General features: G+C 39.2%; 1 protein-coding gene across 2 annotated transcripts in view; it reads right to left on the bottom strand.

The window, feature by feature from the left end:
• SHTN1 (shootin 1) overlaps positions 1-22,067 on the bottom strand; it is a 123,162-nt gene that overhangs the window by 75,708 nt on the left and 25,387 nt on the right. For both annotated transcript variants that reach the window (XM_033181585.1, XM_033181586.1), the window contains exons 2-3: positions 18,716-18,768; positions 7,394-7,454 (exon numbers count right to left, since the gene is read on the bottom strand). In XM_033181585.1, coding sequence (XP_033037476.1) covers positions 7,394-7,454; positions 18,716-18,768 — 114 coding nt within the window. The remainder of the gene's footprint in view (positions 1-7,393; positions 7,455-18,715; positions 18,769-22,067) is intronic.

Genomic DNA, 22,067 nt, shown 5'->3' with positions numbered 1-22,067 from the left:
TATTTTACCAATGCTTGAAAAATAGTATTTTTTAGATTTTTTGATAGCTGGTGCATGTAAATTGAGATTTACAGGTATAAAGTGATTTAGAACTTGAGTTATATTTTGAAGATCAAGTAAGAAAAATGCCAATTCCTTCCACCCATATTTCTAGTTAAATGAAAACTCTCAGAATCTCAACCCTAAATGTAGACAGTACTTATTGCCATTTGTTTGGCTTAAAAAAAAAAAATTAAAGGAAACCCAAATGTGAAACCCAACAAAGTTAGGCAAAAAGCACTGGGCTCACATAACACAAAGAGAGATTACTTTTGCTTCATTTAAGCTTAATTAACCTGCAATTATGATTAAACTCAGGGGAAAAAATTTCTGTCCAAATTAAATACAAAAATGTATTACTTCCTAAGTCTGTCCAAAGTTCTTATTATGTTAATATTCAAATTCATAAAGCAGCACTAAATGGCCAGAAACATCTCTAACCTTGACATTTTTTCAGGGGTAATAATAATCTGCAGCAAATGCAGGCCAACCAAAAACCACTTAACTAATTAGTAGTTGCAGTCACCGAGAAAAACATGAATCAACACTGTTATTACAAGTGGCACATTTGAGTGGCATCTAATTATGACTTGATGAGCACGATACTTGCATTATCAACATTACTACTGCATCCCATCAGGGCCTAAAAGCTGCTGATGGCATTGACTTCGAGAAACTCCCACTCAATGGTACAGCAGCACCCAACAATCGGCTTGGCAGGGGCCCCCCTCACTAAATGACACGTTAAGCGTAATTACTGGTAGACATTGTAAATAAACAGGATTGGAAGTGAAAATTGTACCAAGTGCATAAGACACAATCTGACACATTGGAAGTGGCAGCCTTAATTGAGAGTTTCTTTGACTGCTCAAGATCATTTCAACTGCATTTCTCAGAGGACAGTGATTATAACTGTGGAGACAGACGGCATAATGGTATCAGCACTGCTGACAGAGCAGTGAATTAAATTGTATCTGCTGTTGTGTGAAAGCCTTGATGAGAGGTACAGATGCCTTAGTGGTCTTATCATTATAACACAATGGTCATGTTGTCATCAACCTTTCTGGCTCCAATTGAAAAGAAATGATTGTGTGTTGAAGCTCCCCCTCCCTTCCACATCACCCCCCTTCTTCTCTTCTATCTCTTGTTCTGAATAGAACCAATTTTCAGAGAGCTATGAAATCACGCAATAGGTCCTAAAATGCAGCTGCTTGGCATACAAACGGGTCCCCATTAAACTGGAATCACACACAATATGTGTTTATGCCAGAAGAACAAATAGAAGCTGAGCACAGGCCAAGTTTATTCACACACACAAAGCTCATGTAGCTCTTCATCAATATAATTGCCTTTTATATTGTAGTTTAAATAATAGGCTCTATTATTTCCTTAAAATCCTAATATTCCTGGCATTTTATCACTATGTTTACAAGGTAGGTTCTTCAAAAATGTGAAGGAAAGAGAAAAGAAACCTACACAATTTTTACAACATCAAATATGACTTTGAATTTTTAGCCTTAACTACTTGACATCTTCTGCCACAATCTGGTATTTCCACTATCATAACAAAAACATAAACACTCTGCATTTTTCATAGGAATCTTACTTTTTATTCAATAACATTCTTGCTCTTGAAAGAGTAAGAAAATTCATTCCACAGTAGTGAGGTTTAGGCCTAGCAAATAGGAAACAAAAAAACAAGCAAAAAAAAAAAAACCAAAAAATTTATTTTCTAAACATTTTGTAAAAAGGTGCTCTGTGATTTAACTTCATAAACATAGCTGGGTAGTCCTTGCTCACACTTTCTCCAATTCTGATTTGGCACACTCCATCTGGTGGGATTTTTATTTCTTCTCAAAGAGAGAACAGTAGACATTTTTTAAATTGCACATTAATTTTTAGTTTAGGAAATTCTTCCAGTGCTAAATTGGTAGCATAACAAACCTACTTACCAACTTTCTAGGTTCATAAGGGAAGAATATATTTCAAAGGGTGATTGTATCTTTAAAAAGCATGACCCCATTTCCAAAACCAAAAGTCATGTGATGCAAAACAGAACTATTTTTAATATGTAAATTTATTTGCACATTTCAAAGAATAAAAGTTTTTTAAGCATTTAGATATTCGTGTAACAACTTGCCCTGTGGTGCTGAATTGACCTTGTCTCAGGATATCCACAATCCATGGCCACTGTACCTGTCATATTTGCATATTTGGATGACATGAGGTTTAAAAAAGAAAAAAGATGAACTTTTAATAAAGTGTCCGTAATATTGCAGTTATGTTAAAAAGAAAAATCTTTCAGAAATATATACCGAAATATTTCCAGGCAGTAAACAGTAAAATGCTATGATGACTGGAATTAGTTCCAAGGCAATCCGAGGTCAGTGACAGTGGGTGTATGGGTGTACAGATGGAAGACTGGCTGTGAGTTGGCAACTGTTGCAGCCGGAAAACTGAAACATGGGGATTTGTTACATCATTTTCTCACTTTTGCATAACTTTAAAATTTTTCATAATAAGAAAATTTTAATGACCCTGAGAACTCAGAAGTGTAACATAAAAGTACATCAACTATTGTTTCTATTAGTCCACTCAAATTAGCAAAGTTTGTCTCTCTTCAACTATGACTTCAAAGCAGTCTTACATACATGGCAGTGCAGTACACATCACATTGTAGGGTAACCGGTTTTTTTTTTCTTTTACTTGTTTTTATCTTCTACTCACTATGAACATTAAAGCATGGATTTTGTTTTACAAGTCTGATTCTCTTGCACCTAGCACAATGCTACATGCAAAGTAGGTGCTCGTGTTAGTGTCTATTTGAAGGATTGAAGGCCTAAGCCCATCTGTGAACAGCCTTTTATAAGAATGTTCTCTGTAGTATGGAATTGCTTAGGAAACAACTACCATCATCATTTGTTGAGCCTGACTATGTGTTCAGCCTTGTGCTAAACTCTTTACATGTGTTCCCTCCCTCATGAAGCCTCACAACAATCCTATAACGTTGGGATGATCACAGCAATTTTATATTTGACATGGAGGCCCAGAGAAGTTCAATAACATATTCTAAATCACAGAGCTCTAACCGGTAAAGCCCAGCTGAAACCACTTCTAGGTGATGCTACTTTTCTATAGTCCTTTGAAATTCATTATACAAAGTGTCACCACCAATGATGTTGCTTCTACAGCAAATCTCCTCTCCCAACTCCAACTCCCGGAGATATTTAGATGTAGAAAATCTCTAAAGCATATGTGGTGAACATATTACAAATTCTTCTTCAACATCAGACTACTTTAGAAGTTTTCCATGTGGTAAAGAAACAGTCATAAAAGTTGGCACATATGTAGGAAAATCGGTGTGTCCTTAAAACAGATTAATGGATCTAACATTGTGGTTGAAAAGATAAGAAAGGGGCTGGGCGCAGTGGCTCATGCCTGTAATCTCAGCACTTTGGGAGGCTGAGGCAGGCAGATCACCTGAGGTCAGGAGTTCAAGACTAGCCTGGCCAACATGGTGAAACCCCTCTATACTAAAAATACAAAGTTAGCTGCCTGTAATCCCAGCTACTTGGGAGGCTGAAGCAGGAGAATCACTTGAACCCGGGAGGCGGAGGTTGCAGTGGGCCGAGAGCACGCCATTGTACTTCCAGCCTGGGCAAAAAGAGCAAAACTCCATCTCAAAAAGAAAAAAAAAGAAAAGATATGAAAGATCTTTAGCTAGTTCTCCTCTCACAGGAATCGTCTAGGGAATGCAGCTTTGCTATGTGGTGGTGTTCTTTGTGTGTAGGAGGAAGGCTCAGAGAGAGCTGGCAGAGGATCAAAAATGACATAGACATATGGATAAAAACATTTATCCTGGGAAAAGTATGCTAAGCTAGGGAGAGTAGAGCCCTACGGCCAAACAAAGCTTTTCCTAACCCTTATGCAGCTGTTACCTCTACACTTCAAGACCTAGGCCTAGGCCGGGTGTGGTGGCTCATGCCAGCACTTTGAGAGGCCAAGGCAAAAGGATCACTTGAGGTCAAGAGTTCAAGACCAACCTGGACAACATGGTGAAACCCTGTCTCTACTAATAATACAAACAACAGCCAGGCATTAGGGGACACACCTGTAATCCAAGCTACTTGGGAGGGTGAGGCACAAGAATTGCTTGAACCCAGGAGGCAGAGGTCGCAGCGAGCAGAGATCACGCCACTGCACTCCAGCCTGGGCGACAGAATGAGATTCCGTCTCAAATAAAAAAGACATAGGCCTAGTAGGTAAACATTACAGGGATTTCAGATTTCAACTCAGCACCAAAAGAAACTTCTCCACCATTGTCCGAATGTGGAGTCTGGTGTCAAGGAACTAACTCCCTAAAGGTAAATGATATGAACTCTTAATACTGAAGGGCAGTCAGGCACTGGATAGTTTAGTTGATGAGATGTGGTAGTAGCAACTAACATTTATTGAGCATTTACTATATGCCAGGAACAGTGTTAAGTATTTTTTATACAAATTATCTTTTTTTACCCTCAAATGGTCTATGAAGCAGGGTCATTTATACCAATTTTATTAATGCAGAAACTTGGATTCACACAAACTAATGCTCTTCACTGGTGATAAAAATACTGCCTACTGCCTTCCAAATCTGAAATGCTACCCTCTGCTCGAAAGCCATGAATTATTTATCCTAGATACAGTTTTCTGACAAATATTTAAAGTTTTCTTAGTCCTCATTTTTTCGTTTTTTGGGTTTTTTTTTTGAGACAGAGTCTCACTCTGTCACCAGTCTGGAGTGCAGAGACAAGATCTTGGCTTACTTCAACCTCCGCCTCCCAGGTTCAAGCGATTCTCCTGCTTCAGCCTCCCAAGTAGCTAGGACTACAGGCACGTGCCACCATGCCTGGCTAATTTTTTTGTATTTTTAGTAGAGATGGGGTTTTCACCGTGCTAGCCAGGATGCTTTTATGTCCTGACCTAGTGATCCACCCGCCTTGGCCTCCCAAAGTGCTGGGATTACAGGCGTGAGCCACCATGCCCGGCCAAGTCCTCGTTTTCTCTCCTTTCGAGACTGAGTAAAGAGTTGGCACTCTGCTGTTCTGTGAGTTACCAAGAGAGTAAGCAAAAAAGAATTAGCAATCTGTTTTCCTAACATCCAAACCTTAAGTTAATTAAACACACTTAGCAAAGGTAAAAACTAAATGCATACAACAATACAGATAGTTGTACTAATCTTCCAGTCAATCCCCTCAGGCTTTAATTTGAGTTGCTCATAAGGAAAAATGTAAATTTTTAAAACTATCAAAGATATTCAGAGGAAGAGACAAAGAAAGGGAAAAGAGCAACGGCAGATGAAAGCAGAATTTAAATGTTACTTTGAAGATTGATTTTGGGGAATGTTGCTTCTGGTTTTGCATAATGCAGGAGGCAAAATCCCTATTGTCTACCCAGACCAAAATATTTTATAAGTCCAATCATAAGGAACTTGAACTACTTCCACTGCACACCAATCCACTATCAATAATTCAAGCATATTAACTGGTAACAACACCAATGGTATAACTCTTTAAGATGTGACTCAGAGTAAATACATTCCATAAGTTAAAAAGTACCATATAATTGGAATTCACACATTTGCAAATAAGAGGTATTTCTAGCATAGCATACTGGCCTCCAAAGACAGGTAATATCAGCAAGATTCCCCTTGGATGTTCTCTGTTACAATCAGACACTGAAATAAACTTGTTGTTGAAATTTAACCATCATAATTACTTCATTTGTATAGCTGTTTTACCTAGAATAAAATGTTCTGTTGTGCAGTTACCAAATCAACTCTTTATAAATAATCAAATACCCTGACTGATAGAGCATCTGCAGAACGATGGAGAAAGGCCTTGCTTCCAGGGAAGGGGGTCACTTTCCCTGCTATGGTCTGAGCCTTTGCCTACGACATATTTCCATCTGATCCTTCTGGGTCTGATCAGCTATGTTGTCTTAGGGGATAAATAACAGATTTACATCACATAAAAAAAAAAAGCAAAAATTTGGAAAGTACAGCTTTTGTGGGAATGTGACTTTCTTCAGTGAGAGGGCTATTTCAAACATTCACACTCTTAAAAATGTTTAAGTTCTATGAAGCTATCATTCCTTTTCTCTATTTTTGAACCACATTATAAAGTATAAGTAAGTGACATGTAAAAAGTCATACATATTTCATGTATACAACATGATGAGTTTGGGGAATAATTATACACCTGTGAAACCATCACCACCATCAAGGTTGCATACCTATCCATCGTTTCCCAAAGCTTCCTTCTGCCCTCTTTATTTACTTATTTTATTTTGTAGTAACAACACTTAACATAAGATCTACTCTCTTAGTAAATTTTAAGTATACAACACAGTATTATTAGCTATAGGCACAATGCCGTATAGTGGATCTCCAGTATAATTCCTTTTCTATGAATTAACCTCAGGAACTATTTAGATTACTGTAAAGATGTAAGTGTCAGAATACCTGCCATGGCATTATTTATAATAGCTAAAAACCAGGAATAATCTATCAGTGAAAGAATAATTAAACACATTATGGTATTATCCTATAATGGAATACTACAGACAACAATTAAAACTGATGTACAGGCCGGGCGCAGGAGCTCCCGCCTGTAATCCCAGCACTTTGGGAGGCCGAGGTGGGCGGATCACGAGGCTATCCTGGCCAATATGGTGAAACCCCTCACAAAAATTAGCTGGGCATGGTGGTGTACACTTGTAGTTCCAGCTACTCAGGAGGCTGAGGCAGGAGAATTGCTTAAACCTAGGAGGTGAAGGTTGCTGTGAGCTGAGATCTTGCTACTGCACTCCAGCCTAGTGACAGAGCGAGACTCCAACTCAAAATAAATAAATAAATAAATAAAACAAAAAACTGATGTACATCTGTGCTGACATACAAAATATGACCATAAGTACTGTCTACTGAAAAAAGCAGGCTGCAAAACTGAATTCAAAGCATGATTACATTTTTTTTACTACACAAACAAAAGACCAACAAGGAATGACTATAAAGTACTAGCATTAGCCTTTTTCAAGGAGCCAACAAGCCATTTTCGTTCTCCTTTAACTTTTATGTATAGTTAAACTGTTTTATAACAAGTACAGGTTTTTCTAACACCCTTGATAAAACAATTATGCTTATTCCATTTCTTTAAAACTTAAAGTGATGCCTGAGCATTTTTGGACAAATAGAAAGAAGTCTTGCTTTCTTGATTGTATGACCAGGATATTAGCAACTAAACAGGGTATATTTCTACTCACATAATCCCCAACACGCTATATGTGTTATAATAATTCCACTGAAATGCTTACGTACTTTTCTGAAATTCTTCCAGTTTTTTAACAGCTTCATCTCGTTCTTGCCTAATTTTGTCACACTGAAATGAGAGAGGTAAACAAATGTTAAACTTCAATCATAAATTTTAAGTTTGAAAAGGCAAGCAAGAGCAAACTTACAAACAACAGCAATTTTCTGAAAACAAAACAAAATGTAAAACCTTTGAAAAGCATCAATGGTGATACAGAACTGGTACTGCTCAGCCAGCATGGTGTTTGTGCCATTTGTATCTGGCCAGTTTTCTCAGACCTTCTAAGATATGAGTCACCTTCCTGCTCATTATCTCCTCAGTAACAGCTCAATTTAACATCCTTGAGTTAAAATATATTCATGATTTAAGAGAATGTTTGTACCTCTTTTTATGTTGGCTAATGCTGTACATAGTCACTCATCTACAGGTCTGATTCCAAACAGTTTCAACTATCCAGAACATTGGTGCATACTTGGGAGGGAATGGAAAGGCTACCGTGGGCCAGGCGTGGTGGCTCACACCTGCAATCCCAGTACTTTGGGAGGCCGAGGCAGGCGGATCACGAGGTCAGGAGTACGAGACCAGCCTGGTCAAAGAGACCAGCTTGGCCAATATGGTAAAATGCTGTCTCTACTCAAAACACAAAAATTAGCCAGGCGTGGTGGTGGGTACCTGTAATCCCAGCTACCTGGGAGGCTGAGGCAGGAGAATTGCTTGAACCCTGGAAGCGGAAGTTGCACTGAGCCAAGATCACACCATTGCACTCCAGCCTGGGCAACAGAGTGAGACTCTGACTCAAAAAAAAAAGACTACTGCATGAGGGCAAGAGACAGCCACATGGCACACAGTCTCACCCAAGAAAACATGATCCATGTGTCCTCAGAATTCTGAATAGAGGAAGGTACCAAATTAAAAGGAGAGAAGATAAAATATTCCATACTAAGCACATTATCATTTATATAAACTGATTTTTAATTTAAAAAGGTGAGAGAACTCACTGAAAAGACTTTGGGAGGCAAGACCATAAAAGGCAAAAATAACCATTAGAGCATAAGGACCTTTTAGGGTACCTGGTATAGAAACAAGTATCTCCAGTATCGACAGGCCCTGGAGGCATTAATGAATTTTTTTAAAAAACCTAATGTTTATTATTATAAGGACTGAATTCAGTATATCTTGAATTTCATAAAACAGGGATATATAACAAGATATTCACCACAAGTAGCTAAAACATTAGAAAGTAATTTCTAGCTATTAGAGTAGTAATTTAAAATGTAATATCTTGGGAATACCTTATTCCCTAAGAGTGCCTTATGAATAAAGCACAATTTTAAATTATATTTGATTGCTAACCTGTCAGATAAATATATTGGAATTTCATCCCTTTGGATGGTCTTAATTCCAATTTTCAACAGCTAAAAAATTATGATGTCAGATAATGTGAAAAATCCAGATTAAAACAATGAGATATTCTCACCTATTGGACTGGCAAAAACTGAAAACAATCTGATACCAGGAGATAGGAACTCTCATAGACCACTGATGGATGTGTCAATTGGTATAATTACTTTGGAAATAAACTTCTATCAAAATTTAATACATACTTTCCTATGACTCAGCAATTCTACTTTTTGGTGTATATACCCAGAGAATCTCTAGTAATATATAACATATACAAAAATGTTCCACATTTTTAATAATAATACATCATGGTATGTTCATATACTACACTACAGAGCAGTGAAAATGAATGAATAAAGCCATATGTATCAACATATATGTTAAAAACCATCATGTTGGCTGGGCGCAGTGGCTCAAGCCTGTAATCCCAGCACTTTGGGAGGCTGAGGCAGGCAATCATGAGGTCAAGAGATCGAGACCATCTTTGCCAACATGGTGAAACCCCATATCTACTAAAAATACAAAAATTAGCTGGGCGTGGTGGCGCACGCCTGTAGTCCCAGCTACTCGGGAGGCTGAGGCATGAGGCAGGAGAATCACTTGAACCCATAAGGCAGAGGTGGCAGTGAGCCAAGATCACGACACTGCACTCCAGCCTGATGACAGAGCGAGACTCTGTCTAAAAAAAAACAAAAACAACAACAAAAAAATCATTTTGAATGAGTTGCAGAAGATATATCAGATATATCAAATAATATCTTACAAGCACAAAAGCATCTCATATATTTATATATGTTTTATGATACATCTAGTATATATAAAAATATGAAATGAGGCCAGGTGCAGTGACTCATGCCTGTAATCCCAGCACTTTGGGAGGCAGAGGCGGGCAGATCACGAGGTCAGGAGATTGAGACCATCCTGGCTAACACAGTGAAACCCCGTCTCTACTACAAATACAAAAAATTAGCCGGGCGTGGTGGCGGGCACCTGTAGTCCCAGCTACTCAGGAGGTTGAGGCAGGAGAATGGCGTGAACCTGGGAGGCGGAGCTTGCAGTCAGCCAAGATCATGCCAGTGCACTCCAGTCTGGGCAACAGAGCGAGACTCTGTCTCAAAAAAAAAAAAAAAAAAATGAAATGAGAAGAAATATATAACATTTATGACAGTAGTTGTCTCTTAGGAGACAGGGAGGGGAATGGGATGAGAAATGGTGAGAACTTTCAGTTGTATCTGCTGCATTCCTTGTTTTTGAATTTCAAGAGAAGTAACAGTTCTGTGCAATGGGTATTTGTTATACTATCCTCTGCCCTTTTCTCTTCTTTCAAAATATTTTAAAAATAACAAAGTAAGAAGCTTGCAGTTCAGTTTTCCCCTTTAGTCGCTAAAGAACCACTGAAATGTCACACTGTCCCTGCTCATATGGGTAAATGTATTCTGGCAAGAGAACATGACGCAAGTACACAGTGTTAAATTAGCAAATCTGGTTACTAAATCCTGACTCAGGATCCCCCATCCAGTCAAAATGAATTAGGCTGGACCTAACTTATTTCCTAAAGGAGAAGGCATTTCTTTGATTAAGGTTTTCCTGTGGCAACCCCATCCTCTGTAAAAAATAATAATAATTCTGTCTAACACAGTCTGTAGTTCCAGCTTAAACCAACAACATTTATGATTTTTTGGTGTTTAAAATTCTAAATAGTAGAGTTCTAAATTCGCATATAGGCTTTTCTTAGCTCCTTCCTCAACCCAAGGGGACTACATTAGACATTGTAACCCTTAATGATAGGAGACGTCTGGCCAGCGGTTTCAGGAATGTTCCTGTCATTTTCTAGAATGGGCTTCTGTTTGCTCTGGACTTCCCCACCACGCCTACCAGTCTGTCTACCTTCCTCCAACAATGCACAGTATAGCATAAGGCACAAAAAGAAACCTAGTTTCCGACTAGGCTCAAACTCCTGAGTCATGATTGCCAAGTGAAATATACCTGGTGCTTTACTTTCAAATTAATTTAATGTTTCTTAATCTGGCATATCTGAAAAATGTGAGATGTCTTGTAAAAAACTGTCTCCATGTAAAATCTGGTACTTGGGAGTGTTGCTCCCGACTTAATGTCACTTGGTTCCCTCTATATAGCTCTCAAAGCTCTACCTAAAGGAATTAGAGGTTTATTCAATTCTTGCTTCAGTCAAACAGCCAGAGTTTTTAGTGAGACTTTGAATGACAAAAAGCATTAAACAGGAATGGTGCTCTATCTAGTCAAATCTGAAAAAGGCCACCAGTTGACATCATACACAACCACTAATGCGATGCATGACAATTTTAGGTAGGCTTGTACTAGTTGCCCAGAAGAAACACATTAGGTCCATGCTCTCTGCTATTAAGGCCCAGGGAGACAAGCTCAGGATAATAACAGGTCTCAACATCAGTTTTATTCCAACATGCAGGTAGCCCATTTCTATAGTCCAGCTCTATGTGTTCACACTAATCCTATGGTTATCATCAGCAGATTCACAAGCTGTCTCCCATCCCCAGCTGTGTTCTATCAGGGGTCTTCATGTTGCTTTGCTTTCTATTTTCTGCAACCACATTATGCTAGAACTGGCAGCCACAGAATTTACCATCTGTTATGCTGAAAGGGGTGTGAGTTGGGGGTGGGGAGAGTCTACACATGCTGCAAATGCAGCTTACTTATTCTGAACCAGAACTGAGCAAAATATGGAGGATGTACGCATTTACTAAAAGCAGAAATCCAAACACCCACTTATTTCGTCTTTTTAGGTGAACCCAGAAAAGAATCTTGCAAATTTTCTCTCATTCTACCAACAGAGGGAAGTCAGCCAGGATTACGGGCCTTTTTGGAAGAATGTTTCATCTTTACACCACACAGAAGCCCCTCACCCATCCCACCCCTTCCTCTACCCTGTTCACGCAGCTGCACCATTTGTAAAAACTGCTTCTTTTTGTGTGAGAATTGCTCATGAAGACTTTGCAATAGCAACAGATGTTCTTGGGCCTACATCACTTAATTATGATGCCCAACGATTCTCTGCAGCTCAAGGCTGGGGTAGAACCCAGTGGCACAACTGCTGGCTCATGTAAGCAAGCTGGATAACATTACATCTACTCTAGAGTCTCTATTTGGCTCTTTATGAAGGGATGACTTGACCGGAGGTTGGCCTTGCTGGTTTTGAAAGCCCTTAATATTAGAAGCCTTGGGGCCGGGCGCGGTGGCTCAAGCCTGTAATCCCAGCACTTTGGGAGGCCGAGACGGGCGGATCACAAGGTCAGGAGATCGAGACCATCCTGGCTAACACGGTGAAACCCCATCTCTACTAAAAAATACAAAAACTAGCCGGGCGAGGTGGCGGGCGCCTGTAGTCCCAGCTACTTAGGAGGCTGAGGCAGGAGAATGGCGTAAACCCGGGAGGTGGAGCTTGCAGTGAGCTGAGATCCGGCCACTGCACTCCAGCCTGGGAGACAGAGCCAGACTCCGTCTGAAAAAAAAAAAAAAAAAAAAAAAGAAGCCTTGGTTATTTTCCAGATCTCTTCCTTGAACCTCATCCAGGCAGATACCTGGCTTCTGAAATTAAACCAGGATTTCTGAGGATTGGCAGACTGACTTGCAGATAAATACCCTTTCCAGTGTGAATTAGTATCTTCCTCGCACCACCCACTCCCCAAAATGGGCAGCTCAGTTATTCATCCCTCTCTCACATATTCATCCAACTACCATCAACATTAAAATGTCTGCTTCAAAGGGCTCAGCAGAAGTACAGATAACTGATATAGACACCAAGACATCTTTATATTCTGTTGTACGTATATGTTACCCAAGAAAAACCTCAACATTCTGAATTGTATCTAACTTCCACTAACATAAATATTCATGCTTGTCTTCCTGGTGCACAAATGCATCAGAGGTTGCTAGCCTATACATAGGGCAGTTCGGGGCCCAAGAAGTGCATATATGCACCGCATATGCACAATACCAAGATAGGGGACAAGCTATATGTAGGCAAGTACATTACAGTTGACTGAATCAGACTTTTAAGCAAGTATCTACTATAATCATTGAATGTCATTATTTCCTTCCTCTGAGAACTGAACAAATTTATACAGCCTCACACAGCCCAGCCACCATGTTAAACACTGGGCACAATACATGAACACAATAGACAATGTGTTCTCACAAAAACTTATGATCTACCACGAAAGATCAACAAATGAAGTAAGCAATTCATAAGGACGCCCGATATAATGTGAGAAATACTGCCAAACCAGAACTGAACAAAGTACGTACCCATTTCCTAAGGAACGTACAGCAGAGGCTACAACGCCACTAAATCTGAAGAAGTTTAACGCGACACCATTTTTCTTGAAGTTAATTAATGTCCAGTTACAACAGTTAAAGATTTAAACATGCCCAGCATCAGAACTGTGTGTAATTTACCTGTTTACCTGTTTTAGAGTCCTCGGCATACAGTGAAAGGACTATCAATTCATTTTTAATAGTAATCAACGATTCTACTGCTCCACCTGTGTAAGTCTGGCTAGCACTGTGCTTTCTGGATTTCTACACTCTTATCCGTAAAGAATACGACACATTAAATCATTCCCACTAGGATGGAATTCCTTTCACTCTCTTTCTCTTTTGGTGTTCTTCTTTCTTCCAATTCAAAGTTCTTTCCCTCCAATTTTCACAGGCAAAAAAGAAGTGGTAGCTGCCCTCAAAGCTGTCTTGCAGCATTCCCCAAATTCTAGGTATTGTGTGTTAGATGGAAACACATGTCATCAGAACAGAGATCCTTGCTCTTTGTTTCTAGATAGATTGCTGTTAATAAGAGACTCATTTTCACTTTCAAACTGCTAAGTAATTACTTTTTCTCTGGCACAACCACTTGCCACTCTGTCTCAAAGAAACTGCATGTATGTGGATGTATTATGCATGAACAGTTAGCATAATGGATGCATATCTTGCTCTTTAAAGTGGCTTCTTTATTGATTTTTTTTTAAATAAAATACTTTGGGACCTTCATCTCTGAATATTACACAAGAGGAAGAAATTTCAACAATAGACAACTGAGCCAAGATGCAAACAGTATCATATATCCTGCTTCCTGAAACGTAAGTCTTGGAAAGTGTCTGTCTCATTCTCTTTTCATTCATTGTTCCTGGCAAGCTGACAGAACCGCCTGATGCACTGTTACAGTAGCTCACCCAAACGACTTCTAATCAGCCACTTAAACATTTATGCATTTCAAAACTTGATCTCAGAACATAATACTAAACATAAATACTTACTATTTAAAGGCAGACATTCTTCTATTATACAGATTTCCTTCTTTTTATGCACTCTCCACACACAGCCCCACCCCCACCACTCTGAGAAACGTGAAAGCTATTCCATTCAAAGCTCAATGACGCTTTTCCCCCCATATAGGAAAAAAACCCACACGATTATGACAAAGATCCTGAGTGAGTCATAAGAGAATGCCCTTCAATTGTGGAGGCATGACTAACATTTGAATATGGTGATTGCTACACAAGCAAAGTAAACCATTTTATTTGGTTGACTGCAAAATATACAGTCATCTATTTTTCCATACCCCAAAAATATAAATTTGAAGAGTTGTTCACCTCAGTATGATAGGCTCTTACTTTTTCACATCCTGCTAAGTCCATTTAGAAAATGGGCAAAAAATAATGGAAAGTAGCTAGTAGCACTACTGCCATAATCCCCGTTCATCTTGATGTTAAGAAAAAATTCATAGTGTTTACATTTTAAGGCAACGCACACCATTTGCTTATACTCTAATATTTTGAAAATAATAAATTTTGCTTGATAAATGTGATACATACATAAAGAAATATGCAGATGTCTTATTACCAAAAAGGCAATAAATTCTGTTGTGAGAGAGAGAAGACTTTGAAAAACCTAAGTGACATTTATTAAGCCAAGCATTCAAGACTAGTAAAAGTTTATCACATGGAAAAGAGTAGGAACCTTGTCTTTTTGTTCTTTGTCCATTGCCCAGCCACGCTCTAGGCAATCACTCAGAGCAGCATAATTGATCGTGGTTACTTGTCAACTTACTTGGGGTCCTCATTAGAGTGGTTTTACTCAAGAGTAGGACCTTCATATATTTTTCTTTATAACTCAGTACTCAGAAGGCATTCAATAAAAAGTTTTCCCTTCAAAAGAACTTTCCTTATAAAGTCAAGCAGATTGACTCCATCCTCAAAGTCACTGATAAAAAACATAAAAGAGTCAGCAGTTTCCCTAAAATGGAAGAATGGCAAAAAAAGAGAAAAGATCCATTAAAACACTGGTCCATTCCCCCATCCCAAATTTCCTGCTTTTATCCTTGGGATGCATTATGCCAGAATCTATACGTATATATACAAGTACACACATACATATATACACACATATGTGAATGTTTTGACATAAGATTGACTTGGTATTTATATTCAACTTTCAGTTTTTCAACACAAACCAATAGTTGGTAAAGACAAATGACCCAGAAAAGGATCAAGTCTGATAATTTGCTGTGGAAAACTCACGCACTAACAATACAGAATTAGAATAAAGTTAAGACCTTGGTGGAAGAAGAGTCAATAAGCTCCCACTGTTCACCTGCTTCTAAAAGAACATCTTGCTCAGAAGACCCATGTTTGAATCTAGACTCTGCCATTATCTGTGTAACAATGGGAAACTCACTCAAACCCTGTGGTACTGTTCTCTCCTCTGTGAAATGCAGCAGACACACTGCTGTTTGGAGCATGAGACAGGGACTATGAGAGAGCATGGATGTCCTATAGCAGCTTCTTACTCCATGCAGCCTCTGAACAACTGCTTTCCCTGAAGAACACCATGTCAGACCACTTGTCCCAACACAAGAGACTCCAAACAGGGCAGGAAAAGATCTTACTAAAGGAATCACATCCACAACCTCTTCCCATTGATAAGGTTCATGGCCTGGTGACAAAGATAGTAGACGTGTGGAAGGGAAAAATACCTTTTCCAATTTATTTATTTATTTTTTGCTTCCTCTGTTCATTCTAAATTTCCCTACATCAAATTAACCATGGCAAAAGGAGTCTTACTTTAATTTGCTGTCCCTGAACAATTTAACTGCACTCTGGTTTGGGGCCACGAATGAAAGGACGGCCATATGTATTTGCTGATGTCAACTGGACAAAGCTCACCCAGCCAGGCACAAGAGAGTGCTTTCCCAGAGAAAATGCTGTTCTCCATTTACCACCTCCGGAACTAAAGCTGCTTTTACTCATTCTACACTCTATAAAAGGCTTTTATTATATGCTTCCCTCCTTTGTAATACAGCCCCCCCTTTTTGAGGAAAAATCTGCAGTAATAAGCAAGCTAGTCTTTTAACAGAAGATAAACAGAGTGCAGTGAACTTAAAACCACTCTACTTTGTTTTACCCAACCACACAGCATTCCATATTGCTTTCATTTCTTTTCTTCCCGTTGCTGTTAATAGTTATTTTTAAAGAATTACAACAGAAGCAGGTCAATAATGCCTACAGATGTCATGAAAGTATTAGACCATACTCTATGCAGAGAAACATGTAAACAGTTAATGGGCTGAGGTAATTTATAATCCTCCTTTTACCAAATGCATTTTACCTACAATTCCACTTGCCTAACGGATGATTCACTTAAAACCTCACTGCAGAAAGTGGCTGTCAGTTAAACAACCATCATCTCCAGCAACAATAGATGTTTACAGAGCATCTACTATGTATTTTTAGGGCACTGCTAGGTCTACATGTAAGCAAGGATTAAAGAAGAATAAATAAAAAATTTAATCTTCTTCCTCTTACATTATTCATTTGCTTCTATCATCCTTCTTTCTCTATTTTATGAAGACACCTGTTTGTTTTCCCTCCTCTTACCTTGTAGGTTAAGTCAAAGAGTGCTCCTGACTTAACCCCTCCAACTTGCTTTGTTCTTCCTGTGGGTCAGAAGCAGCTATGAAAGAGACTCAATGACTGACACCATCTCAGCCTCTTTGTTCTCCTAGAGCTGGAAAACAGCTGAGTATCTTAGAGCAAGATGCTCAAGTTATCCAGCCTAAGCATTACCCACTAGGTTTACTTTGGAATTTTGGGGCATCAGGAGCCCAGGATCTAAGAACAACCTCCTTACCTGTTTATGTCCTCAGGACATTTGTGATTTTGCACGGTTATAGGGCTGGAATTAGAAATCTTGCCAAACTACTATTTTCAATGACTTTCTTATTCTCTGTGTGTGTGTGTGTGTGTGTGTGTTTTGAGACAAGATCTCACTCTGCTGCTGTGTGTGTGTGTGTGTGTGTGCGTGTTTTGAGACAAGATCTCACTCTGTTGCCCAGGCTGGAACACAGTGGTGCAATCATGGCTCACAGCAGCTTCAACCTTTAGGGCTCAAGGGATCCTCCTGCCTCAACCTCCCAAGTAGCTGGGACTACAGGTGCATGCCACCATGCCTGATTAATTTTTTAACTTTTTTGTAAAGATGGGGGTCTCACTATGTTGCCCAGGCTGCTCTTGAATTCCTGGTCTCAAGTGATCCTCCCACCTCAGCCTCCCAAAGTGCTTCTTACCATATTATGTATGTATGTACCAGCCCCTTCTAACATGGATGTTTTTATCACCTCTACCTATCATTCCCTGAATGACCTGATGAAGGCAAGAGAAGAAACTTAGGATTTCACAGAACAAGGATTTAGTTACAAATGAGCAAAGGAGCCTTAAAACTGGCGAAAAATAATGATCTAAAAATCCATTATAATCTGCTTTGAACTAGAGTACTTAATATTAATATCACCAACCATACTACAGCTATATAGGTGGCAAATTAATAGTGAAAAAGTTAAATATAATTCTACAGAGCCCAATAAGGAATCCCAAATATCTCATACATTTTACAAGTATTTAGCTTGCTGCCAGTTTTTATTATAGCTCTTACTCGGAAATTTTAAAATGAGGTTTCAAAATTTATAGCAGTGATGGCTATCTTCTTCCTTAATATCAACTAAGAACCTGTTTTACTAATTTTCAACCAGGGATATTATGTTCTGAAATATTTGGCCTACCCAACAAAGTAATTTTTTAAAGTAAATTTTGTTTGCATCTAAAACCAAAAATAGGCAGTTGGCTTCATCTCTATTTTTCATTTGCTATTCAGTCCCTCTATGTTTCTGACCTTAGCCTGTTCTTCCATTTGTCCGCTCCCTAAATGTACAAGGAAAAAAAAACATATATATATGTATTTTTTATTAGCTATATATATTAGCAAGCATTCACAAACCTTAAGATATTTTCAGTGATAAGAAGGATACATTTTGTAAGGTAAGTAGAATTCAATTATTTAACAGTTAAAACAAAACTGACAGAGCCTCTGAAAATATTCACCAGACTTCCCCACCTGAAGTGGATGCTTCTCAACTTCCGGTGTATTATTCATATAAACAGAAGCAGCAGACATACAAAGATTTATGGAGGTATTGGGGCAAAACACCAATGACTAATTACAAAGAGTTTTCTCCAGGATCCAATGTGTCTAGGTCCCAAAATACATGTATCAAGCGTTCAATTCCACTGACAGAATCCCAAATCTGACTGTTAGGGGAAAAGTACGATTCCTGGGGACTTGAGTTGCTTGGCCTGGTGCCTTGCTGCACATTTAGCCATGTAGTTAATCTCCCAGAGCTGCACCCACTGTGGCATGCCTGCTATTCTTTACCATCTGGAGCCTGGAGTTGGTATTAGCTTGAACCACACATGCAAGAGAAAAGGGAAGAAAAGAAAAAAAAACAACCCTCATTCACATTTAACTGAAATTGGTGACTGAACAATGCACTATGCCGCCTAGGCTTTTACACATGTAAGAAAGGGGGGAAAAAAGGGTAAAGTACAAACCTTCTCCTTTGTTTTCTGGTTCTCTGCTCTAAGGTCTTCATATTCGCCTATTGCTAAAAGAAAAAAGGAAAGCAACATTACAACACTGTCAAAAGTTTACTGCGGGGAAACCTGGGGAATCCACCTAACCCCTACTGTCTTCTTACTAGGTTGAGGTAGAGTGGAGAAGAGGCAGCAGAAAAGGGGCTTCTGCTTTTATTTTTTTATTCTGTAGAGACAGGGTCTCACTATGTTGCTCAGGCTGGTCTCAAAACTCCTGGGCTCAAGCGATCCTCCTGCCTTGGCCTCGCAAAGTGTGATTACAGACATGAGCCACCAAACCTGGCTGGGCTTCTGCTTTTAACAGTAAGGAAGAAAAAGCAGATGTGAGCCCACCAAATTAAATTTCAGTTCTCCCTAGGTCATTAGGAACACCCACGAGCCAGGTAGTTCTCCCTAGGTCATTAGAAACACCCACCAGCCAGGAGAGGTGACATATGACAAGCGATTTCTCCTTTCTGATGCTCAGCACTTGGTCCTGTGAAAGCATTCGGGCAGGTGTTCCCTGAAGTTCCTCCTAGCACTATTAGTCTGTGGTACTATAATCAGAGGTCTATTTAGAAAATCCGCCTGTAGAAAGTAGAGTAGGTTTGCACACTTGACTCAATGTCACACGTCTGCTTTATTCACAAAGCAAAAAATCTATGAAGAATTCAGCTAAGAACTATTTTCAGATAAGACTGTCAGTCACAACCAGAAATTCAGACTCATTTCACTAAATGGGGAAGATATGTTAAACTGTTTGGAAATATTATCCACTACGTAGGGGGGACAGTTGTGTACTTAAAATATTTTATTGACCAAAAAAAAAAAAAAAAACCCTAAATCCCCACATTCATCTTTAATCAAAGCACCATTTTTAGGTATCCCTACAGTTGAGAATATAAAGTTTTGAACACATTAGGTGAGAAGAAAAAGAATGGCCTAAGATCAATGACAGAGCAGAACATCTGAAATAAGTCTAAAACTGTGGCTCACCCCAGGGCCGGCACCTTGACTGGCACGAGAAAGTCAGTGAATCATCAGGTTGATTTTCTTTTTTTAACAGACAGGGTCTTATTCTGTCACTTAGGCTGGAGTGCAGTGGCACCATCATAGCTCACTGCAGTTTCGAACTCCTGGGCTCAAAACAATCCTCCCACCTCAGCCTCTTGAGCAGCTGGAACTACAGGTACATGCTACCATGCCCAGCTAAATTTTTAAATTTCTTGTAGAGATGGGGTCTTGCTATTTTGCCCTGGCTGGTCACAATTTGAACTTTTGTCTTTATGGATTTATCTACCAAAAAAAAAAACCCTCCGTTTTTCTTTTAAGAAAAAAAAACAGAGCTTCCTATTTCTATGAACAATCTAGAAACAAATAAAAAATCTGAAGCCAGTGGCTGCAAGAACATCCCAGATAATCTGGTCCTTAATTTCAGAAATGTACAATTCTAACCACTAGGGCAAAGAACACCCCAGAAACAGACATTTAACATGGTAAAGCACATGCCTTGTTTTCTCCTATGGTGATCGAAAGGGTTCAAAATGGCTACTGTGATGGTGGCACCAAAGTCCTAAAATCCAAATTCAAATTGATGAATATTTATGACATTATACCACCAATGTCCAGAAGTTTTATTAGTATACCAGAACCACTTAAACAAGAATTAATGGACAATTTTATTGAAGCGACATCCCAAAAGAATCCTTGAAAATTAGTCCATAAAACAGGTGAATGTGTACATGGAAAGATATAGTTCTTCTGAAAATAATTACATTTACAGTCTGGGCGTGGTGGCTCACGCCTGTAATCTCAACACTTGGGGAGGCCAAGGAGGACAGATCACTTGAGGTCAGGAGTTCAAGACTAGCCTAGATAACATGGCAAAACCTTGCCTCTACTAAAAGTACAAAAATTAGCCGGGCGTGGTAGCACTTGCCTGTAGTCCCAGATACTTAGGAGGCTGAGGCAGGAGAATCATGTAAACCTGGGAAGCAGAGGTTGCAGTGAGCCAAGAACGCACCACTGCACACTCCAACCTGGCAACAGAGCAAGACTGTATCTCAAAAAAAAAAAAACAGGCCGGGCGCGGTGGCTCAAGCCTGTAATCCCAGCACTTTGGGAGGCCGAGACGGGCGGATCACGAGGTCAGGAGATCGAGACCATCCTGGCTAACACGGTGAAACCCCGTCTCTACTAAAAAATACAAAAAAAAAAAAAAAACTAGCCGGGCGAGGTGGTGGGCGCCTGTAGTCCCAGATACTCGGGAGGCTGAGGCAGGAGAATGGCGTAAACCCGGGAGGCGGAGCTTGCAGTGAGCTGAGATCCGGCCACTGCACTCCAGACTGGGCGACAGAACAAGACTCCATCTCAAAATAAATAAATAAATAAATAAATACATAAATAAACATAAAAAAAAAAAACACATTTTCAACAGAAAAAGATTTGACTGACCTAGAATGAAGCTCTCTGAACACCAGCTCTTCGTCAGCCCTATCACACATACCCCAAGAGCTAAGTATAAACTAAATCGTCTTTGGAGGTGAAAAACCAATGAAACGTGTCCTCACCTTTTTAACACAAAGAAACAAGAACTAAGTAATAACTTCTAAAAATATTCACTTACACCACCACTGGGTAGTCTATGGGCATGATCCCATATCTTATTACTATATCTTAAATTGTTTCAAAAAATAGATATATAAGTATTCTATTAAGAGACTTTGATTTTAGGTTACTTGACATTTAAAAGTATCTGTAGATGAAGTTGAAAACCAAAGTTGATTTAATGTTCTATTATTGGTAAACTGCTTTACAGACATAGAGAATGAACAATAAAGGCTTATAAAATCATGATCTCAGCTGGGTGCAGTGGCTCATGCCTGTAATGCCTGCACTTTGGGAGGCTGAGGCGGGCAGATCATCAGGTCAGGAGTTCGAGACCAGCCTGACCAACATGGTGAAACACCGTCTCTACTGAAAATACAAAAAAATTAGCTGGGCATGGTAGTGCGCACCTGTAATCCCAGCTACTCGGGAGGCTAAGGTAGGAGAATCACTTGATCCCAGGAGGCAGAGGTTGCAGTGAGCCAAGATTGCACCACTGTATTCCAGCCTGGGCAACAGAGCAAGACTCCGTCTCCAAAAAAAAAATAAAAATGAAAAGAAAAAGAAATAAAAAACCATGATCCTCAATGATCTCATATTGACATTAAGAAATCTTTTCTATTTAAAACATCAGATAATGGTTTTGAAGTCTTTTTTAAAATACCAATACTATTCTTCCATTATACTGCCAACAGAACCCAGATGAAACATTGTAGGCTCCCAA

Source organism: Trachypithecus francoisi, unplaced genomic scaffold (genome assembly GCF_009764315.1).
Source record: "Trachypithecus francoisi isolate TF-2019V2 unplaced genomic scaffold, Tfra_2.0 Contig01579, whole genome shotgun sequence".
Lineage (NCBI taxonomy): Eukaryota > Metazoa > Chordata > Mammalia > Primates > Cercopithecidae > Trachypithecus > Trachypithecus francoisi.
Note: the sequence above shows the minus strand (reverse complement) of the source record. Positions and strands in the feature narration are given on the sequence as shown.